At 41.5% G+C, this 22,389-nt stretch overlaps 1 protein-coding gene and 1 non-coding gene across 2 annotated transcripts; both read right to left on the bottom strand.

Annotated features, from left to right (window-relative positions):
- Positions 1-8,618: 8,618 nt before the first annotated feature.
- On the bottom strand, positions 8,619-14,922 carry LOC135491706 (G2/M phase-specific E3 ubiquitin-protein ligase-like). The gene is made up of 9 exons (XM_064777743.1): positions 14,842-14,922; positions 13,994-14,059; positions 12,892-13,820; positions 12,251-12,346; positions 11,574-11,887; positions 10,608-10,789; positions 9,847-10,019; positions 9,466-9,680; positions 8,619-9,209 (listed from the first exon to the last, which is right to left on the bottom strand). The coding sequence occupies exons 1-9, from the start codon at positions 14,857-14,859 to the stop codon at positions 8,968-8,970; spliced, it is 2,235 nt and encodes a 744-aa protein (XP_064633813.1). The 5' UTR covers positions 14,860-14,922; the 3' UTR covers positions 8,619-8,967.
- Positions 14,923-21,281: 6,359 nt separating this feature from the next.
- LOC135491825 (U2 spliceosomal RNA) lies at positions 21,282-21,471 on the bottom strand. The gene has a single exon (XR_010447930.1). It is a non-coding gene; the product is annotated as a U2 spliceosomal RNA (small nuclear RNA).
- Between the last annotated feature and the right edge of the window lie 918 nt (positions 21,472-22,389).

The following is a 22,389-nucleotide window of genomic DNA, read 5'->3' as shown; positions in this document are numbered from 1 at the left end:
GAAATGAAGTGGGAAAAATGTGATTATTTCGTCAGTTTTTGAATTTTTCCATTTTTTGTGCAATTTGATGATGGTAACTGTTTGTGCCGAATAGGAGGTGACTAGGCAGCCGAGGGCTTGGTAATATTGCCGTGGTTTTCTCTGAAGGCAGAACAGTACCACAAATCTTTAACTGACTTCATCCTACTCTAGTGGTGAAAACTCAAGTTCTATTTTTGTGATGTTGAAGAAGGTTACAATGAACGGTGATGGATAATTCAGAAGGATTCAATGTCATGTGCTGATGGTGACTCATCGTCGTCTTGTTGCTGAGCTTGTTTTATTGCAGTAATTACTTCGTCTAGGAGCTGGCGTCTGAATATGAGCTCATGTGTGTCATTGCTCGCGGATGCACGAATAGTTGTAAGTGTTCAGAGCCTGGCATGACAGGCACCTGAAATGTTTTTCAATGTCGATAACTAGGATGTTTGATTTGTTGTTTTTGGGATTTCCATGCAATTTTCAATGGGATCAATGTGGTGTATCTGAGTGGATGTTGTTGTTGATAAGGATGTTTTGTCATGGAAGGATTTGACGACAAGATTTGCGATGTTGTATGATTGGTTCTCCTGTAGGTCAAAGATGTGTTGTTCCCATGTGGAGATTTCAACCATGCCATTGGCATCAGCAATATATTTTATTTGCAGGCGCATATTCTCCTGCTTTTTGTTCTTTTTTGTTTCAATGGGGTCATTGACCAGAACCACTTTGACACTGACGTTCATCATCTCTCCAGGATTCTTGGTTTCAATATCATTGATGTTCGTTACGACTATTGTAGGCTTTCTGTACACAAAGTTCAGTTGATGTTGTGGTTTGAGGAGTGTGGTCCTGGGCAGTAATTTGAGATCTTTTTCTGGTGGATTATACTTTGATGGAGTTGTGCCGCAATTAAGAATGGCAATTGGTGTTCTGCTGTCCATTGCTTGTGTTAGGTCTTCTTTGAATCGATTAGGGAGCCAGGTGATTGCTCTTCTATACTGGTTTTCGTTGTCTTGTAGGGTAAATGTAAGGAATGTTGATTGGAAGGCCAGCTGATGGATCAATCCAGTGTATGTTTGAGAGGTATCTGGAAGGAGAGGAATGTGATCATTAGTTGAGAGATAAGTTATATTCATTATAATGGTTACATGTGAATTTCTTTTGTTGTTTTGTGAAGATCCTTCACAAAAGCTGCCAAAAAAACATGCAATGTACGTCACAACTGATGCAATGAAATGTGAGGACCAAATTAGCAAGGAGCAAACATTGACTCATGTCATCTTCTATCCTCCAACATGGCTGTTGTGATGTGGCACAATGGGTATTGCAATGCCTGTTTAGACGACATGTGTTTGTTTTGAGAATGGGAGAAGTGAGTTACTAAAGAAAAGCTCACCTGTGGGAACAGCTGTGGGTTGAAAGAGATTTTGCTGAGTTGATGAGGTGTTGGCTGCTGAAATAAAGAAGGGAATAACATGATTTGTCGATGAAGTAGATTGATTTTCTGGAGATAATTCTTATTTGTGATGCTGAAAGTGAATTGATGAGCAGTTGGTAAATGTGACAGAATGTTGTCTCAATTGTGCTCCAACTAGGAGTAGGAGCCTGTGAAATGTATGAAGACTGAGTGATACTGCTAGTCATGGTGTCCATCACAGGTGAGATGAATTGCTAATGAGTGTGGTGGTCACATGATGATAGTAGGACTACCTGACACTATATCAATAGGATTTTTGCTGGGGTCAATGTGATTGGTTTATACGATTGCCTTGATGATCCATCATAAGTAAGATATTCAAGTCACATGATGACTGATAATGTCCAGGACTCCCAGATGACAAGTCAGTTTGAACAGAGAATTTCCCACTCGCATGATAATAAATAAAAGATTTTTCTAAAACGTCCACCCGAGTCAATCATCAGTCTTGATGACCAAACAGCCAGCAAGATCATGCGATGACAGGTGACAAGCCCGAGATCCTTGCAACAATCCTTAAAACTACCCCAAGTCCCAGGAGGCGAAACGACTATTTTTGGGTAGAGTGACGAGTAAGGTAGGAAACGTGCCCCGTTCACTGACAGTCCAGTCCGCTGATACCCCAACAGTGCGTCCGTACCCTACTTATGCGGGCCAATCATAATCGTTGTTTTGTACCAGCTTATTTTCAGTGCGATTCAAGAAACTTGCCGTGGGCGCAATGTTGATCAGTTGATGTTGTTTACGGGAATAAAAGTGTATTTAAGAGTATATTTTTGATGCCATCTGAAATAATTCTCATAATATGCCTATAATAAGAAGCTCATTTAAAGATCACCAAATCCAATTTATATCTCCCAAGCGAATATTGGTGAACTAAGCTTTTTTGTTCCCATTAAATGATAATTATCATAAATAATAACCAAATGCACATAACGTACTAAAAAAGAATACTCTAGGAGCAAACCAATAGGATTGGCCAGTCCAATCGGTCACGTGTGGGGTACCATCGAGCGGTTGGCGTGTCAGCGGACTGGACTGTCAGTGCGCGGGTCACGTTTCCTAACCTTATGAGAGTGACTCTCAGACACTCTCTTGATTTAGCTTGATTACATTACATCACGGCAGCGGCCAACTTCAGCGCCACCAGGTGGGGCCAAATGGTATTAGGCTAAGTTCGGGGGCAAAAACGTCAGGGAGCGAAACGACCGGATACGCATAACATAGAAAATCCGCTGCAGACCAGATTCCGCAGGTTCCGCAGAATCCGCAGGATCCGCTAAATCGCCATGGCCGTGATTTTGGCACTGAATGAAGGAAAGAAAGGGACATATTTATGTATGTATAGGAATACAAATATTTTGAGAGCAGCTGAGGTGAAAGGGTCTTAGATTATTTTGTTTTGTCGAAATGGTGATATTGTGTTTAAGGTGGACTCTCCTTGTGGCCACTTCATGTTCCCACATGTTGAATGTAACCAAAGTGCAGAAATCTGTATGTGTTTGTGATTTGTGCTGGTAAATAGTGGAAAATTCCTGTCTGCTGAATGCATCATGACAATATTGCATGAAATTGCTGTTTAATGATTGTTTGGTTGGCATTTTGTGACCATCTGAACTTAGACGTCTATTGATTGCACTGTGTGGAAGGTCAGAACTGTAAATGACAGTGTGTGAAATGTAAATTATCATGACAATGAGGAACCAGCATGGAAACTAACCCGTGACGTGGTGCTGATGCAACAGAGGCGCTCACCTGCAGCTAGGTTGAAATAATGACTGTGATGTCGCGTCACGTCACTACGTCATTTCAGAGACGACATTCGCGAGGCATGACGTCGTCATTTTCTCTGTTCTAGAGGTAAATATTATGACGCCTCCTAGTTATGTGTGGTTTTCTGGTCGTTGATTATGTGGTTTCGAAGTTGTGCTGGGTTCACCACAAACTTTGAAGTTTGAACCAAAACATTGAATTTTAATTAAAACAGTCTGCAGTTAGAAGAATGATAATATAATTGCCTTGCAATGACATTGGTAGGCCACCATGTCATTGGCCACTTTTGACCCCTGGGGGATGATTGTGGTCATTGTTGATAGTTTGGTTTATCTTCTGCAATGCGCGAGTGGTGGCATCCTGAGTCTGGATTTATAAAGGAAATGCTCTCCTCTTCCTTGCACATGATGTTCGGACTGTTCCATTTGGTTGCCATGTTAGTGATGTTGAAAGGTCAGGGATGAAATTCATTGATGTCAAACATTGATGCGAATAAATGACCCTGATTTGGTTGCATAAGGAGTGATTTTATGTCCACCATAGAATCGGAAGCTTGCCTGAGAGAAGTTATGTGTGGTTTTCTGGTGTTGATTATGTGGTTTCGAAGTTGTGCTGGGTTCACCATCTTAATCACTGTGAGGCAAGACGCCTGAAAAATCAAGATCAACATCAGGCCAACACAGAATAAATCCAGAAAGTGGTCAAATATCCCCTGTTAGGCAAGATGCCTTGAGGTCAGTTTCCTCTTTAAGATCTACATCAGGCCTAACACATGGATAGATTGTAACCAAGACGATTGAAATACGGACACTGCTAAGACAATGAAAACACTGGTGTGTTCGAAGGAGTAATGAACTGACAGATACAGGATGAAACTTCGCTATAAACAAGAGGCAAATTAGGATTGCTGGAAGTTGAAGGATAGGTGCAGGATACAGAGGAACTAACATGATAGAACAAATTTCCTGACGACTCAGCACGAGAGACAGTGTCATTCTTAGATAATAAGAGACCCCTTCTTTAATTCTTGAAGAAGAGGGAAAGCACATGTGTCATCATGATCCAAGTCGTACTTGACCAGATATTTTTATCACATTAGTGTCATTTTCTTCATCAACTTGAACTACATGTTACGGTGGCCCATTAGGGACATCATGTTTTTTTTTAGATTCAAATACGATTTTTTTTTCTCGAATTTTCTCCACGGAATTAAGTATTTTCTCCACGGAATTAAGTATTTTCTCCACGGAATTAAGTATTTTCTCCACGGAAATAAATACTTTTCTCCACGGAAATAAATACTTTTCTCCACGGAAATAACATTTATCTCCACGGAAATAACATTTATCTCCACGGAAATAAATACTTTTCTCCACGGAAATAAATACTTTTCTCCACGGAAATAACATTTATCTCCACGGAAATAACATTTATCTCCACGGAAATAAATACTTTTCTCCACGGAAATAAATATTTTTCTCCACGGAAATAACATTTATCTCCACGGAAATAAATACTTTTCTCCACGGAAATAAATACTTTTCTCCACGGAAATAACATTTATCTCCACGGAAATAAATACTTTTCTCCACGGAAATAAATACTTTTCTCCACGGAAATAACATTTATCTCCACGGAAATAACATTTATCTCCACGGAAATAAATACTTTTCTCCACGGAAATAAATATTTTTCTCCACGGAAATAACATTTATCTCCACGGAAATAAATACTTTTCTCCACGGAAATAAATACTTTTCTCCACGGAAATAACATTTATCTCCACGGAAATAACATTTATCTCCACGGAAATAAATACTTTTCTCCACGGAAATAAATACTTTTCTCCACGGAAATAAATACTTTCGTCCACGGAAATAACATTTATCTCCACGGAAATAACATTTATCTCCACGGAAATAAATACTTTTCTCCACGGAAATAAATACTTTTCTCCACGGAAATAACATTTATCTCCACGGAAATAAATACTTTTCTCCACGGAAATAACATTTATCTCCACGGAAATAAATACTTTTCTCCACGGAAATAAATACTTTTCTCCACGGAAATAACATTTATCTCCACGGAAATAAATATTTTTCTCCACGGAAATAACATTTATCTCCACGGAAATAAATACTTTTCTCCACGGAAATAACATTTATCTCCACGGAAATAACATTTATCTCCACGGAAATAAATATTTTTCTCCACGGAAATAACATTTATCTCCACGGAAATAAATACTTTTCTCCACGGAAATAACATTTATCTCCACGGAAATAACATTTATCTCCACGGAAATAAATACTTTTCTCCACGGGAACAAAATAATTAATTCCGCTGATATGATTGGTTCCGCCTCGAAAGGTCACGGTCAAGGTCAAACTTTGCGAACAGCCATTTTGTTAATACTTTTTCATGTGCTAGGCCACCGTACCTTACCCTACTCTTGGCATCCACATGGCTGCATTTTATCTACCTAAGGACAATGCAGATCAACTAGACGTCGACAGAGATGAACTGATTGGCCAATATTTCCGTCTCGGCTTTAAGAACAATGAAATTCTCGGATTTCTATACTGTTTTCACAGTAGTACTATAGGTAATTTTTACAGTAGGCCTAGGCCTATATATTGTATGTGGCACTCAATGTCCTCGGAGTGTGTGTGTGGGGGGGGGGGGGGGGAGGAAGGGCGTCAGTGCTTGCTTGCTGCCCTTTTCCAAGTAAACTGTAGAACCATCTAGCCTTTCCGACGCCCTGGTTGTAGTGCTTTCAAAGTAACATTAAAGTACCACCTCGGTGGTAATTTATTTGAACCTGGGTGGTAATTATCCTCACCACGGTGGCAAATATTTCCACCGCAAGCATGATTGGTTGGGGTTGGGGTGAGGGTTTAAGGTTAGTGTAGGGTAAGTGTTACGGTAGGGTTAGGGTCAGAATAGAATGAAGGTTATGAAAAAAACGTGGTGTCCGGAACACCAAGTGGGAAAAAAATTTCGCAGGCGGGCATCTGGAGCTTTCAACGCGCATTCGGCGCTGCATGCATGCTTGCGAAACCCACCGTCCCCCAAATCCTAGATGGGCCCCTGCTGGCTATATGACGTTCGGGGGCTTCGAGGCTGCCAATCCCGACATCCAATATGCTTGCGGTGGCAATTGCCATCACGGTGAGAATAATTACCACCGAGGTTTGAATAATTACCACTGAGGTTAGAATAATTATCATGCACCGATGTGGAAATTAGGAAAAACGTTGTTTAAAATTAATTGTAAAACAATCAACATTAAATGATCTTGGTATCTGATCTTTCAGGTCTTCGACAGCTCAAGCGTATTTTGAAACGGCTTGGCCTTAGGCGACGTGGTTCAAGAGATAGTATCCAGACTATCATAAATGGCATTCGAGAAGAAATGCAGAAAACCGGCAGGGACCTCGGGTACAGATCAATGCATGAGAAAATTACTAAGATTCATCAGATAGTGACCGACAGAGAAACAGTTCGCAAGATTCTTAATGTTCTTGACCCAGATGGTGTGCTAATTCGCCGACAAAGACGATTACGTAGGAGGCAGTACTTCACCAGAGGGCCGAATGACGCCTGGCATATTGATGGGTGGGACAAGTTGAAAGAATTTGGATTGTGTGTGCATGGTTGTATCGATGGATACTCTAGGAAAATATTATGGTTAGCCGCGGCATCAACCAATAATGACCCTTCAGTCGTGTGTACATACTTTTCGGTTGCTGTGAAAGATGCAAAGGGACTGCCGAATGTTGTCCGAGGCGACCGTGGCACGGAAAACGTAAATATTGAACAAATGCATCGTTTTCTTCGCTCTGCTAACAATGATGTGCGCGCAATACAAGACACAGTTTTCTTGTACGGGCGCTCCACAGCGAATCAGCGCATAGAAAGCTGGTGGTCAAAGTTCGGTTGCAGGGGCATGAATACGTGGATAGAGCATTTCAAAGAATTGGCTCATGCTGGCATAATCGACACCTCGAGCAGCCTCGACATCGACTGTTGTAGATTTTGTTACATGGATCTGCTGCGTGAAGAGTTGGATGAAATCAGAATGTTGTGGAATACTCATTACATTCGTGATTGCCGCAATCCGAATTCGCCCCCGGGGAAACCAGAGGTTCTTCACCACATCCCTGAGTTAAGTGGTGGTACTGACTGCAAGCGAGGCATCGATGAAACTGAACTAAACGTTCTATCGGACCTATTGACCAACACGCCACCTACAGTAAGTAGGGCGGAACACCAAGAAATTTTCCAATTCTTGATGACAGAAGGAAACAGATCCATGGCCCAGTCGTTGGACGACGCTGCAGATAATTTGGTTTATCTGCTAGATAAATTAGATGTCTATCTTCAGTGAAATTGCCTGTTGTTCAATCAGCCAGTAAGTAAAACTCTTGAAAGTTAACTGATTTTCTAAATGGCGACGATCAAGCTACGTTTTGGAGTTTTAACTTGTTTTTCGCCAGAAAGGTGCCGTAGAATCGGCCACCATTGCCAAAAAATAAGCTTCAGTTAGCTTATCGTGCCACAGGTAAATGGAGCTTGATTGCGAAACTGAAACAGATACGTTAAATTTACGACAATAGGGAGTTTCCGCAAGACGCAGTTCAGTTATAATTCGGCTTCGTGCCCTCCAGTTTGTAAAGTGGGCGGGAACTCGATGTTCAGCCGTATTAGTACATCACTACCACTCACATGCCACTGCGCACTTCCAACAGGCCATCAGCTGGAAAGAACAACACTGACACTTATGTATTTTATAATAAAAAAGTAAACTTTATTTCTTAACTTCTTATTCTTCTTTTTTTCATTAAACAATGCCTTAATACTGCCTATACATTACATGTATGTAGTCAATGTTGATTTCTCAGGGAGGTTCACCCACAGCGGCTCAGACCTCACTTGTCATATTCTACGTCGTCATAATCGTAGTGTTTCCCCTAGTTCTAAACTATAAACCACCAGGAATTCTTAAGACTTTCTGTATACAATATTTCCTTGGGAATGCTAACTGAACAAATAACTAATTACATGTAAGCAGGAGGTTATCTCTTCCTGATGTAAGTCACTAACTCAACTTGAGAGCTTTCTCCCTGAAGTTTGCTGTCCATAGACAGTTCCGCCGTTGCCCGATGTTACTTTCATCGGTCTGACGAAAGGTCATAAGGTGAGTTAACCAGTAAAAAACCAAGGGTGAATTACTCACCGAGAACTACTTTTCTCGATAAAACTCGAAGTGGAGTAGCGCTTTTACTGAGTCACTGCTAATTCAGGGTCGGAGAATATAATCTTAACCTCCACATTGATTCGGCATTATAAAGTTTATATGGGTAATTCAAAAGATTACATTGCGGCGAGTTGCGAGTTGGACCAGTTTAGTTTGATACAAGAATGAAAAATTTCTGTATTTTTCCCCGAGTATGATACACAACATAAAATCAATTACAGAACTTCACCCTGTTCAGTACAAAAGCGTTACATAGTCGGACTATGTTCAGTACAGAAACATTATCAAAAGTTGAACTGTGTTCAGTATAAAAATATTATTAAAAAACAACAAATTACATTGGTCAATGGAATGTTCGTCTGGCATATTGCAACAATAAGCTTTTACACAGTGACAGTGACGGCTTTTCAAGTGATTGCGAAGAACCAGGAGTTTAGGCACGCCCAAAGCCCACAGTGTTCAGGAATCCTTCGTCCATGTTTGACTTAAACCGGTCATAGTTTTCTATTTCATCCAGGGGCAACCGTAATTGGCACTCACAAGTGCTTGCCATCGGAAATTTTCCTTCCTGGTGAAATTCAAGAGTGGGCTGCGTGTTGAATCCAAGAGGTGGGACGTATTCAACCCCTGTTGCAAAGAAGAGAATGTCCTTGAGTTCGGCTTGGCAGTTTCCTTCTGCAAATAAGGAGACACAATATTTGAATGGAGGGGAGCGGTTTATCCCACATGCACGTGCAATCTTGCGGTCTGTATTATTAGCAAACTACGTAAGTTTTAAACTGCTCACAATCTCCCAGATGAGCGAATAAATATCGTCCTGATGAAGAACAAAAGGGAGTGAGGAAATGTCACTGTAAAACCTGACCCTGAATGGCGTACGACTGAAGATCACGGAGGGACATCTAGAGAAGGTTGTCTGGAGTGCACTTACCTTGTACATCTTCCAGGTAATCATACCAGAAAGCCAGGACGCAAGCACTCCTATCTCTCAGATTGTGGCCTGGTTCGGGAAGGGCTTGCACAAATAGATTCTTAATTGTGTCCACAGTGAGACGTTCAGGCTTGAAGCACCAAATGGGCCTAAATATGTCGGGGTTTTCTTTTATTCTCTGGTACACACCCAGCACAGAAAGACCAGCAACGAATCTTGAAGAAGAAAATGTAAGATACCTTTTGTTGACACTTTGCATACATTTAGCGAGTTTTTTACTATAAAAGTGGGAAATCTCAGTGCTTCTACTTCACAAGGGTTCGATATTTCATTTTGACAGTTGCATTACAGGCTAATGTTTACTCACTAATTTGTACATACCGGTCCATGAATTCTCTTATTCTTGTCAGCACCTGGAACTTGACACTGGCTGTCACTACCACTTCCTTGTCTACAAGAGTGCGAATTGGAATGTAGCATCCAGAAATGTCCAAAAAGGTACTCGCGTCGTCCATCGCTTTATGCAGCTCGTCCATATTGGTAGCCTCATTTATCTAATCAGTATATAAGAACCGGTCATACTGGGTTAATAGGGAGTTTAAGAATTCAAACGATAAACGTTAACTTTACGACAACGTTATTCATCGTACCGAAATTGTAAACAAAAATGTGACGTATTGCAGTACGAAAAATAACGTTGTCGTAAAGTTAACGTTTATCGTTTGAATTCTTAAACTCCCTAATACTGCTAGAACGTACGTAAGTAAAATCACGGCCACATGAACATCACCTGATTAGCAACAAACCCATTCACATACATGCCATTGCGCAACACAAAAATAGTTTTGAGATAATCATAATAAAAGTGAGTTCTGATCTACAAGCCTAAAAAATAAATTACCTACGGATGTTATTTTATCGACACCAGCCAAAAGGTATAGGAAAATTGACCTGGAAAGGCAATGGACACAATCTGGCCATTCGCCCTTTGCCTATAGCGAATGCCACGTGACCAAAAGGAGACTTCCGCTTTCCACAATGTGTTTTCCAGTAAATTCGGCAAGTTGCGCATCCCTGTGTATTAGGTCCGTGTTGCTTTGGACTTTTTTTCGAGTGCTTTTTTATACAATTAAATTAAATACCTTCATCAACATATTACGGATTTCCAGCGGGTGAACGTCATCGAAGGTAGGATGCACCGCTTCGGGCCCCTTCGTTATTGCATCGTACATTGTGGGGGAGATAAAGTGTGGTCCTTTCGACACATGCACCATTGCAAGTGCCATCGTGTATCCGCAGAAGTAGTAAAGATCATTCTTCTTAGCTGCAATAGAAAAAAAACACGAACAAATCTTGCGGCGTAAGTGGGGAATGCTGTCGCGATTGTGGCTTGCGACGCAATTGCGACGAAGTTGCGATCGCCAAATTTTCATTTTTTTTCAAATGGCCATTATACAAAATTCATGTTTATAAATCCATTATAATTTACACAGTTGTCGGCAAGAGCTTCCGCAGCTTTGTGTAGTTCATTTCGTTAATCTAAAATTTTAGCAAGCCATCGCATCAACGTCGCAAGCCAAAATCGCGACAGTGGATCCCCCGCTTTATGGAGCACAACGTGGCATCATGGTACCAAGGTTGTCCACATCGGGGCCATCTTTGTGTTCCAGATCCTTGTCCCAGATTATACGTCCCTGAAGAAATGTCCTTATGACCGGGCTTATGACCCATCAGCATAAAGTATATCAAAGAGCCATAATGTGCAACTGTTTTTTTTTCTTTCAGTTTTTCAATTTGTCGTAAACAAACCTGGAAAATTACTGTTATGTACTGACAAACTGTCAGGAAATCAAGGGAAATCAATTTCGTCACCAATCCACTAAATTTCATCCAGCAGATTGAGCCATAGGTTGTTTAATAGCCAAGAAAAACCGCGGCCATCAAAATTCAGGCTAAAAATAGCATCAGTAAATGGTAAAATGGTTGATTTTAAAAGGTCAGTTTGTGATCCAATAATACATTGTGATACTTGGCAAAGTCGTTTTATCGTACTCAACATTCCCGTCTTTTACTACTTCTAAAATCTTCGGGCTGAGCCTGCGACTTACCTGGTTGATAAGGTACAATAATCTTCCGATCATCAGGTCCTTCAAACATACCATTTTCTTGGAACTTGCGGAGTAGCAGAGTAAAAAACTCTTGTGTCGGTCCACCATCATCTATGGCACCCTCTGACTGGCCGATATCATCCATGAATTTCAACGATAAAGGGTGGGTAGGCTGGAATCGCTGCCTCCCAAAGGCCCTGCACGCGGCTGCCAGGAGTCTAGAGCGGGCCACATTTATCAAATTCGGCTGACACGTCTTGTCAACCCGAGAGCTAAGTTCAACAAGCAAATCGGTCAGCGTCGTTTCTTCATGACTGTGAAAAATAATTTAAAGTCTGTCATTGAAAAAAAAGGTCATGATAAAGACCAGTGAACAAAAAGCCTACACTGCCTTTGGCTTTGGACATTTCCCTTGGAGGGGGTATCCGTTTATACGATTGTAGACAAACAGGGTATGCTGTTACAGCGCTGATGGGCATTCATTTCACAACGCTGTGATTTACATACTTCCCGGTGGAACTATAAAGATTTACGTCAATCTCGACGCCTGCATGTACGACCGGAGGACACAGGCGGACCGGCCGCCGGTTGATGACGATGGAAGCCATTCTTCTATGGTAAGAACTCAACCATGGGACCTAACAAAGGAATTTTATATGGTTATGGAACGGGTATACCGTTTTGAGGCATCCGCCAAACTCGCCGCTATAGCTAAATTAAGGTCTTCATCATCTTCTTCTTCGTCGCTCTCAACCAGCAAATCGGAATATATTCTGAAAAAATGTAGGAGACTTAAACCCTTCATGCAATTTTGACAAAAGTTGAATTGTATGCCATTCAACAATACTTGATCTGGCTAAACGTTGAAAGTAAAGTTCACCAAACCGCCGATGATGAAGTCAATTTAGAAGCGATCTGGATGTATCGCATCGCGCATTCAGACACGAAAATCATACGATCCGAGCAGACGGATGGTGGCTGGAACGATCCAGCCATTCACACTGGATTCGCTTCTGATGGACTTATCAAGACCACCTTCTGAAGCGTTCTGTGATCGATCCAGCTGCATAGATCGATTAGAACGAGTGCCAGATTGATCTACATTAGTGTGAACGCACTTTTCCGCTATACAGCCACCTCATTATGTTCATGACACATCGGTGACACATAACGGATGAAATGGATCGCCTTTGGATGCAGATTTGAACAGGTGCCTGTACCATTACACTTGAAACATTTTCGTCGGAATATATTGCTGGGAAGCAACTCCCATTACTGCAGGAAGAATATGAAAAATCGAACATAAATGAAGAATTACAGATGTCTCCTGTGTGCTGTGTTGTCTGCACTTGAAGCTGAAGGTTGAGCAAAGGCAGGTTCCAATGTAGCTGTTGATGGTACTGGTGCTGCTGCAGGTCTTGTTGCCTGTGGAGATGCCCTACGACATTGGTTTCTTCGAATGAGTACCTCCCCAGAAGGGCTTGTTGCTATGTGTTCACTTTTAATATCCAAGTCTGGCAAATAATCTGGGTCCGGATCTGATTCAATCATCCCTGTTACTGTTGGATCATCGGCGTGAGGTTCCGGTTCCACCATAGAAAGCAACAGATTAAGGCGTAGTGCTCCAGACGTGTTCTTCTTTTCTATGTATTTATTCAAAGAGAAATCCTGCAAGCCTGTACAAATGTTGATGTTGAGACCATCAACAAGTTCAAACCCTTGAAAAAGATCAATGTCTCCGACTACAGGGTTCATTCCACCGGGGAAAAAGGCTTCTTTAACAATTTCAAGGAATTGTTCATATCCAATACTTGGGTCGATCTTCAAGTTGATCATGTTTTTATCTCCCAATGGCTTTTTTACTGGCTTTGAATCCCGCCGTCCTGGGTGTGTTACGGTTCCATCATCTTGTTTGCAAAGGATCCGCAATCTCATCTCGACCGCGCGCTTCATACTCACAGGACGACCTTTACTGGCATGGGAACGTTTCTCACGATTTTGAAAGCGCTGACGCTGTGAACCGTAATTCTCCCGTAGGCATTTCAACAAATATGCCCTCCTGTCGCTGCTAGGCCTACATGTAGTCGTGGAAGGGGTGCTTGCGACTGCAGTCGGCTGGTTAATGGGCTGAGTGGTGTTTGAATCAGACTGGCAGAAATTTCTGAGCATTGATCTGTCACCAAGTGCCGTGATGCCCACTTCTATGAGTTGACTTTCATCTAAAACGCGGACAACATCTCCATCAATCTGAAAGAAGGACGAGCGTAAGTCACGTTCCATTCCAAGTATTGTTTAGACCTGCTTATAAATGGCCATCCCTCTCGTGGCAAAAATGAATATTTGCCACAAACCTGTCTAAAATACACAGTATAACTGTATCAGTTTTGCTTCAGGGAACGCCGATTCAGTATAATACTAACCTTCTGTTGACGAATATTTTCCAATACAATGTCTGGAATGCACCTGGACGAAAGAAAACCACAAATCTGAAATAAAAGACAAATAACACTAACACATAAATGTAGCAGTGACCAACAAAATGTGGGCCTTAACTGTACATATCGAACCGAAACTTGGTCTGGGAGGAGATCTTATCTAGTGGTACATTGTGTACCAAGTTTCAGGCCAATATAGCCCCAGCGGTTACGAACATCAACATCACTTTTACTCAGGAAATTGATGCCATCATGCCATCAAACTATAGGGTTTTGTTTATAGCCAAGAACCACAGCTATCATACAGAGGTAGTTTGAGACATTTTTATTCTATATTGGGTGACATATAAGCATTTATGTAGCAAATGGGGCGAACTAGCCCCGGTCTCCCCTAACCAACCCCTTTTATTTCGAACTTACATGATACTACTATCAGAATCCCGCGACGCGACAAATATAGGCCTATACTGCAAAATTGAATGAATGTTTAGGTAACATAAAATGAATATGTGGCAAAATCGAATAAAATATGTAACGGAATCGACCGCATTTGAATCAAATGAACATTTTAAAAAAATCGAATTTAATAGCTACAGAAAACGTGCCAAGGCGTACTGCATTTACATGTACTGTCATGACTCTAAGCCTAAGCCACCTGCACAATATCACATACACGTCAGCTACTGCGCGCGATAGCTAGCTATACATAACATCGGCAGTGGGTCTCCACGTACCGTTTTCTTCACTGATACTAGGCCACTCTACAAAGATGCTACCAACTGCATTTTTATGATTCAAAACGTATCAAATCTGACAATCATCGTGTTACTTACATCTTCCACAGTCTTCATGCCAACACTATACACGTATAGTCAGATCTGACAATGTCAAACGGGATTGACAAGCGGCCTCGTGTTCCAGCGGGCAGCGCCTGTACAGCTTGGTTCCCGAGCCTACCGCAAGGTTGGGGTTTAAGGGTTAATAGTTTCACCTTGACCTCGTCCTCTAAAATGCAGGACCAATCATATCAGCGGAATCAATTATTTATTTCCGCGGAGAAAATACTTAATTCCGTGGAGAAAAGTATTTATTTCCGTGGAGAAAAGTATTTATTTCCGTGGAGATAAATGTTATTTCCGTGGAGAAAAGTATTTATTTCCGTGGAGATAAATGTTATTTCCGTGGAGAAAAGTATTTATTTCCGTGGAGAAAAGTATTTATTTCCGTGGAGATCAATGTTATTTCCGTGGAGATAAATGTTATTTCCGTGGAGAAAAGTATTTATTTCCGTGGAGAAAAGTATTTATTTCCGTGGAGATAAATGTTATTTCCGTGGAGATAAATGTTATTTCCGTGGAGAAAAGTATTTATTTCCGTGGAGAAAAGTATTTATTTCCGTGGAGATAAATGTTATTTCCGTGGAGAAAAATATTTATTTCCGTGGAGAAAAGTATTTATTTCCGTGGAGATAAATGTTATTTCCGTGGAGATAAATGTTATTTCCGTGGAGAAAAGTATTTATTTCCGTGGAGAAAAGTATTTATTTCCGTGGAGAAAAGTATTTATTTCCGTGGAGATAAATGTTATTTCCGTGGAGAAAAGTATTTATTTCCGTGGAGATAAATGTTATTTCCGTGGAGATAAATGTTATTTCCGTGGAGAAAAGTATTTATTTCCGTGGAGAAAAGTATTTATTTCCGTGGAGATAAATGTTATTTCCGTGGAGAAAAGTATTTATTTCCGTGGAGAAAAGTATTTATTTCCGCGGAGATAAATGTTGTTTCCGTGGAGAAAAGTATTTATTTCCGTGGAGAAAAGTATTTATTTCCGTGGAGAAAATACTTAATTCCGTGGAGAAAATACTTAATTCCGTGGAGAAAATTCGAGAAAAAATAATCGTATTTGAATCTAAAAAAAACATGATGTCCCTAATGGGCCACCGTAACATGTACAGTGGTAGAGAACCGCTTAAATGGTTCTCCAGGTGAATCGCGAGGTTTATGGCTGATCTTCTTGCCCTCAAGCTTGGTAGGATCTAAATGAAATTTGGTCAAGAGATACCTGGTGTACCCACACACATCACACAACATTAAAACTTGCGTATTCCAAACGGTTTGACCACTGCAAGAGCAGTGGGAGACACCTGCAGAGCAGTAGAGATACTTCTAGAGCAGTAGAGCAGAATATCAGGCAACTCGCTCGACCACCCAGCAGATTTCGATCCATACCATCACAATGAGCGTTAATAAGCTTGGGGGAGCAATTCCCTACCAAAATATGGGTGTGTTGCCATCACCTCTTCTACTCGTTTTATTTTTTACAACTTTGTCAGGACAACAGATTATAAGGACAGCAGCAATACATTGGTATGTAAATAAGTATATAAACATGCGACTTTTAGCACATTTTTGCTCTGGACTGTTTTGCTTATTCATGTTTTCAGCTCATATACACTACTTTCTGTTCATTAGGGCATCCCCCCCACATGATCCTAGGTGGTATGTGGTGACTGGGCCAGTTACCATGGTTACAGAAACAAACAAATAGACTTATAGCGAGGCTCTCAGAAGGACCTAAACGTATTGGCCACCTGGTCACTGTAACCTGTTCCTAAAATGCTCCCCATTTAGTACATTGGAAGCAAATCTGAGTCCAACAGCACAACTAAGCTATGGAACTATCCCACACATCTGATAACAATAGTGGGTTAATAGACATGAAATGAAGAACTGCCTGGCTTACCCAGATACCACACAGGGACAGAAGCAACTCCAAGTTGTGGTGCTTTTTATAGAATTGTTAGGATCCTTACACAACAAAGAAATATAAGGGAGTCGCTGGGACTCAGTCAAAATACCTTCATCAAAAATAGAGAGACTCAGTCAAAATACCTTCATCAAAAATAGAGAGATACCAACAATGGGCCTACTAAATAAAAAAAACCGAGATAAAATTCCTTCCCTAAACCCTAAACTTCAGTGCAGACAAAATTTCCTCAGAAAGAATAGGACCATCACAGACCTCAGCGTCAAAAGAAGAAAGAGGTCTTTTTCCTCTTCCGAAAATAACTGAGAATAAAAAAAACCAAAAGCATCAGAAATCGAATCATTATCAAAAAGAGTTTTCCCATCAGCAACCAATTTATTAATAACCTTCTTTTCACTTCGCTTCCTTTCCTTAATAAAGTGATATTTGGAGGGCTTCTTCGAATCCTTTAAAAAATCACACTTAGAACGAATAAAAACACCAAAGAGCTCTTTGTTTTGTAAAGCAGAAATCTGCTCCCTTACAACATTATTTTGATCACTGTAGTCCTGTGGGCAAGAAGAAGATAATGAGGACTTTTGTAACAAAGAATATTGCCACTTGAGAGAATTAACCACAGTCTTAGAAACCTTGGCTTTGCGCCCAGAAAAAGACTTAATTTCCAATTTCAAAATATCCCAACTATCCAGAGAGAGAACAAAACCTGACATTTTCCTAGCCCAAAAATTATGAAATGCTTTGATAAAATTACGATCTGAAATAATAGCGTTATTGCACTTCCAATAACTACGCCCCAACTCAATAGGATTTTCCGGAACTATTTTCATTATTTCTGATCACGACCTTATCATTGAGGATGGCGTAAGGCACACCAAAAAATCATGTACATTACGCATCAAAGACTTAGAAATATAAAACCGATCAAGCCTACAGTGGACAGCTTTTGAATGCCAAGTGGTAGACACTGCGCTTGGGTGGAGGGTTCGAAAAACATCCGACAAAGAAAAATCCTGACACAAAGAAAATATCTCATTCGCACCAACTAGGCCTCGAGAGGGATTTCCCCCAATCTTGTCCAGTTTAGTGGAAGTTACACAATTGAAGTCGCCGCGCAAGACGAGCTGGCGACTTGTCAATATATATTCTCCTTCTATTGAGGCCGATCGCAAGGTTTTCTTATCTTCACTTTATACTTCTTTCAATACAAGTCGGAGCTTTTACCCTCTGATGTCAACATCAAGATAAATAAGACGGCCATCTAAATCATAATGAAAATTCCCAGTGGTAACATCAGAAGAAAATATAAAAATAGCGGAACCTGTACTTATATGAGAAGAAAAAGACCAAAAGGCTTTCGCACAAAAATACCCCTCGATGTTTTTAGCTAAAGAAAGGGAATCTACATTAGTTTCCTGTAAAAATATAAAATCAAGGTCAAATTGAAGTAAAAAACTAGAAATCAAGCGCTGTTTGGAAAAACTTGAAAGACCACGACAATTGAGGCTGGCAAAAGAAATATCTAACATTATAATTCAATCATGCTGTAAAACAAAATATAGACTGAGGATAAATGCGAGAATAAGGATATTTGCTTTATATGGTATACTGAAATTTAGAGAACAAGAACGTTTTGATATATATTTATACATACTTACTAATAACTCCCGAGGGAGAAACAATATCGTAATCCGTGGGCAAGCCGAGGTGGTCGTAATCCGTAATATCAGTCCGAAAGCGTACACTATATGTCCATTGATCAGTAAGAATAGTCCAATTTCAAGTCTTTTTCGTGCTTTAATTGCGTCAATTTTCTTCGTCCGTATCGAATAACGACATCGTTTTCAATTTTTTCGTAGGGTTCCCTTGGCCAGGTTGTATCGTATCGTCTATTGGTGTGTCTGTTATGTCTTCTGAGGGCTCTTCTATCTCCGGGTTTTCGTGGTCTAATGTTTCTTGTTGTTTCTCCGGTTGCACTTCCGAGTCAAAGGGTGGGTTCATCCTTGTTGATGATGTTGCTATTAAGTCCACTCTCTTTGACTCGGTTTTTTCAGACGTTCTATTTGTTTCAGGTGTTTTTACTGTGTCCATTGATTCGTTTTCTGATGTTAGTTCTTCTTCTATTTCTATTGGTGGTTGGTAGCTTGGGATTTTTTTCATGACTGCATTTGCGTATGTTCTTCTTCCTAAGTCTGCATTGCATTCTTTTCTGGAGTGTCCTAAGTTGTTACATCTCAGACATAACGGAAGTCTACCCTTGCATGTAATCAACATGCTGAAATTGTCATCAGTTTGAACTTTGTGTGGTATGCAAGACTTTGTTTGGTCACTCACTATTAGTGTCACAATTCGTAAACCTGATCTGACGGTGACACCTTCAACACTTGTTTTTTCCTCAACTACTGAAATCACTTCTCCATATTCCCCGAAGAATTCATATAAAAAGTCATTGCTGATGTAAGATGGCAGCCAGTGTATTCTAAGTTGAATTTTTTCTTTCGTAATGCTTGTCAATTCAAATGTTTTTCCTTCGGACACCTGAGTCCCTAGTCCTCCGAAATAGTCGGCACTTTTGCTATCGTTGAATACTGCAAAATATACGTTCGTTCTTTCTCTTTGGTACAGTGCAACGAGACTATCCTTTTTAGCTCACCTCTTAGCAGAGGTGAGCTTATCCCATACCGTGGCTTCCGTCGTCCGACGTCGTCGTCGTCGTCGTCGTCCGTCGTCCGTTAGCAAGGCACGTTTCGTAACTGTTCGAGCTATTGAGTTGAAACTTGGTACACATGTACCCTTATGTAATGACACCTTGGAGACTAAGTTTCGGTCCGATTCGTTTCATGGTTTGGCCACCAGGGGGCCAAACGTTTAAAGTGAAAATATGCAATATCTCCCTTAATAGTAATCGGGAAATTTTGAAAAAACTATGGTAGGTACTTCTAGCAAAGGTGCATCATATATCCTCCGGGTTTTTGATTTGACCTCCTAAGGTCACAGAGGTCAAATGGTGTAAATTGGCCGTTAGGATGTAACGATGGCACGTTTCTAAACTGCAATGACTATTGATACCAAATTTGGTACACATTTACCCCTTAGTCAGGTGATCTCAGGGACCGAAGTTTGGTCCAATATGATTCACCACTTGACCACCAGGGGGCAAAATCCCAAAACCTTAAAAATGTGATTATTCCTTAACTTCTTGCCCGATTGCCACCAATTTGATATCATGGGTACATCTAACTACCATACAGTATATGTCACACAGGTTTTTAATTTGACCTTCTTGTCAAGGTCACAGAGGTCAAATGGTGTAAATTCGCCGTCAGGCCGTAACTTTGGCACGTTTCTTAACTGCAATGACTATTGATCGCAAATTAAGTACACATGTACCCCTTGGTCAGGTGATCTCAGGTACCGAAGATTGGTGCGATCTGATTTGCCGTTTGGCCTCCAGGGAGGGGGCCAAATCCTAAATTCTTCAAAATGCCATTATTCCTAGTAATGACTTGCCCGATTGGCACCAATTTTATATCATAGGTACATCTAATTCTAACAACCATTCAATGTGTCACCCGGGTCTTCTTTGATTTGACCTACTTTTCAAGGTCACAGAGGTCGAATGTACTGTAAATTGGCCATTTTGAGGAAATTGTAATTGCTTGGACCTACATCAAACCTAACACTACATGACACAATACCATGCTCTTTATCCATCTTTCCTCCACATGAGGTGAGCACAATGGCCCTGGCCATTTCATTTAATCCCATACTCTTTAATAGTATAACAATATCCCTTCGGAACACGAATCCTTTTATCGATGTGATTTTTACCGTTTTTTCATACTCCTTTCTATTCATGAATTCACCGATCGGGCCCACCGTAATGTGGGCCATCTTTACGAAAAAGTATTTCCAAGTTTAAGGGTGGTTTGACGCTGCTTCAGGACACTATTGATACTTAGCCAATAGGCCGAGAAGCGATGCCGGAGTCACACTCTCCCGGATAGTTATGGATTTTTACATAGCGACTAGTGTGGAATCTCTTAACCTCAAAGTCAATGGCCTTTTCCATCCATAACCCTACCCCGTCTACTTCTAGCACTGCAGGGGCTTCCTCCATTTGGGGGTCCCCCTTCTCGAATCTCACACTAAAGTGCCCTTGGCTTACTTTCATCACTGTTTTTATACTTTCTATGGGGATTCCCCTTTCTACCAATGCCTTCACAATCTTGTACTGTTTAATTTCACCATCGTCCTTATTAGTTCTATAGTCAACCGACCTATCGCTTCTATTAATGACTTCAATAACTTCTGCCTCATAGGCCCCATCTTGATATGCCACGGCGCCGGCATACGTCGACGCCATGACTTAAAACGTTATTTACAGTGTATGTACAGTGTATGTACACCCTAGGCGTTGGCAAGTTGAAATAATTGGTGCAGAAACACAAAGGCTTAAAACTCGATCCACACAAAGGCTCCAGCCAACTGAATAAAACGAATTGTTCACAAAAGGTCCAACTAAAACGGAATCGGTGCTGTAAAACGTCACATAGTGCTAAACGAAATCAACGAAATCAACGAAATAAATAAACGAATATGGCACGTGCTGCTCCCCGACCTGACTTGGAGTAAACTTGGAGTAAACAGATAAGAACAGATACTACACTTTGATCTTAGCCAATAGGCCGAGAAGCGATGCCGGCGTCGGCTTCGAAAATTCTACATGTTGCAAACGGCGTGAATTGTCCAAGCCGTGACGTTTCGGCTGCGTGTGACGTAGTTGATTTGGTCAACGCCAGATGGCAGCAGACGACGTTGCAGGTGCCAGTGTCCTCGGGAATCGACAAGGCAAATTGTCCGTGGAGCGAGGAGTGTCCCCCCCAGCACAGTAGTTCCTTAGAAAGTCGAAGGACGCGCCTCGTCCCGCGGTGGCCAAGCTGTTCTGGGCGTGTGACTGGCTTCGCGGGCCCTGGGAGTTCGAGGTGAGTCCGTCCGATTAGGGCGTCTGAATGTAGGTCGCAAACACCGCGCGGAACGACACAAGCCAATCGAGGCGGTGAGCAAGTTATTTCCAAGCGAATCTTCCAACGGCAACCGACGGAGAACTATTCCAAGCATGCCCACCTTTTCACACGCGTTTCATGTAGGCCTGGCGCTGCTCTTTCGACTGGCGGGTGCCCCCCCCCCTCCCCCCGTTCGAGTGCCAAATTCGGCCCTGAACGTCGAGCACGGCCAGTTTGAGCCCTCACTGACGTCACTGTCGCCACTGTCGCCAGGGACACGTGGCTGCCTGGCTGCGGTGACGTCATCGATATCGTCACAGGGGCTTCCCGTCACCAGGGAGGTCGTCTGCGGCCAGGAAGCCATTTAGGCGCCAGACAGAGCTCGGACACGAGGTTATTCGACCAAACTCTTGCCTTGATTTAATGCCCACACACAACTGTACCGGTATCTGTTCTTGATCTGCTTAGCTTCTGATACATATTTAGTTTAATTTGAATCACCTGGCCCCAGGACCCCCCCCCCCCCCTCCCCTCCCTCCCAAGCTCGGTAAGGCATGGGAAAGGGAAGTCAAGAATGGGGAAGGGCATTTGGGGAAAGGTCTATTGTTGGTT

The sequence above is a fragment of the Lineus longissimus genome, chromosome 7, assembly GCF_910592395.1.
Source record: "Lineus longissimus chromosome 7, tnLinLong1.2, whole genome shotgun sequence".
NCBI lineage: Eukaryota > Metazoa > Nemertea > Pilidiophora > Heteronemertea > Lineidae > Lineus > Lineus longissimus.
This window is presented reverse-complemented; position numbering and strand designations above follow the sequence as displayed.

What these genes read in the sequence shown, in the direction of transcription:
- LOC135491706 (XM_064777743.1), bottom strand. An exon ending in AAAATATTCGTCAACAGAAG is followed by an intron (nt 13,821 to 13,993) that starts GTTAGTATTATA and finishes TCCTTCTTTCAG; the next exon opens with ATTGATGGAGATGTTGTCCG. An exon ending in TTACCTGGAAGATGTACAAG is followed by an intron (nt 9,210 to 9,465) that starts GTAAGTGCACTC and finishes CCTTATTTGCAG; the next exon opens with AAGGAAACTGCCAAGCCGAA.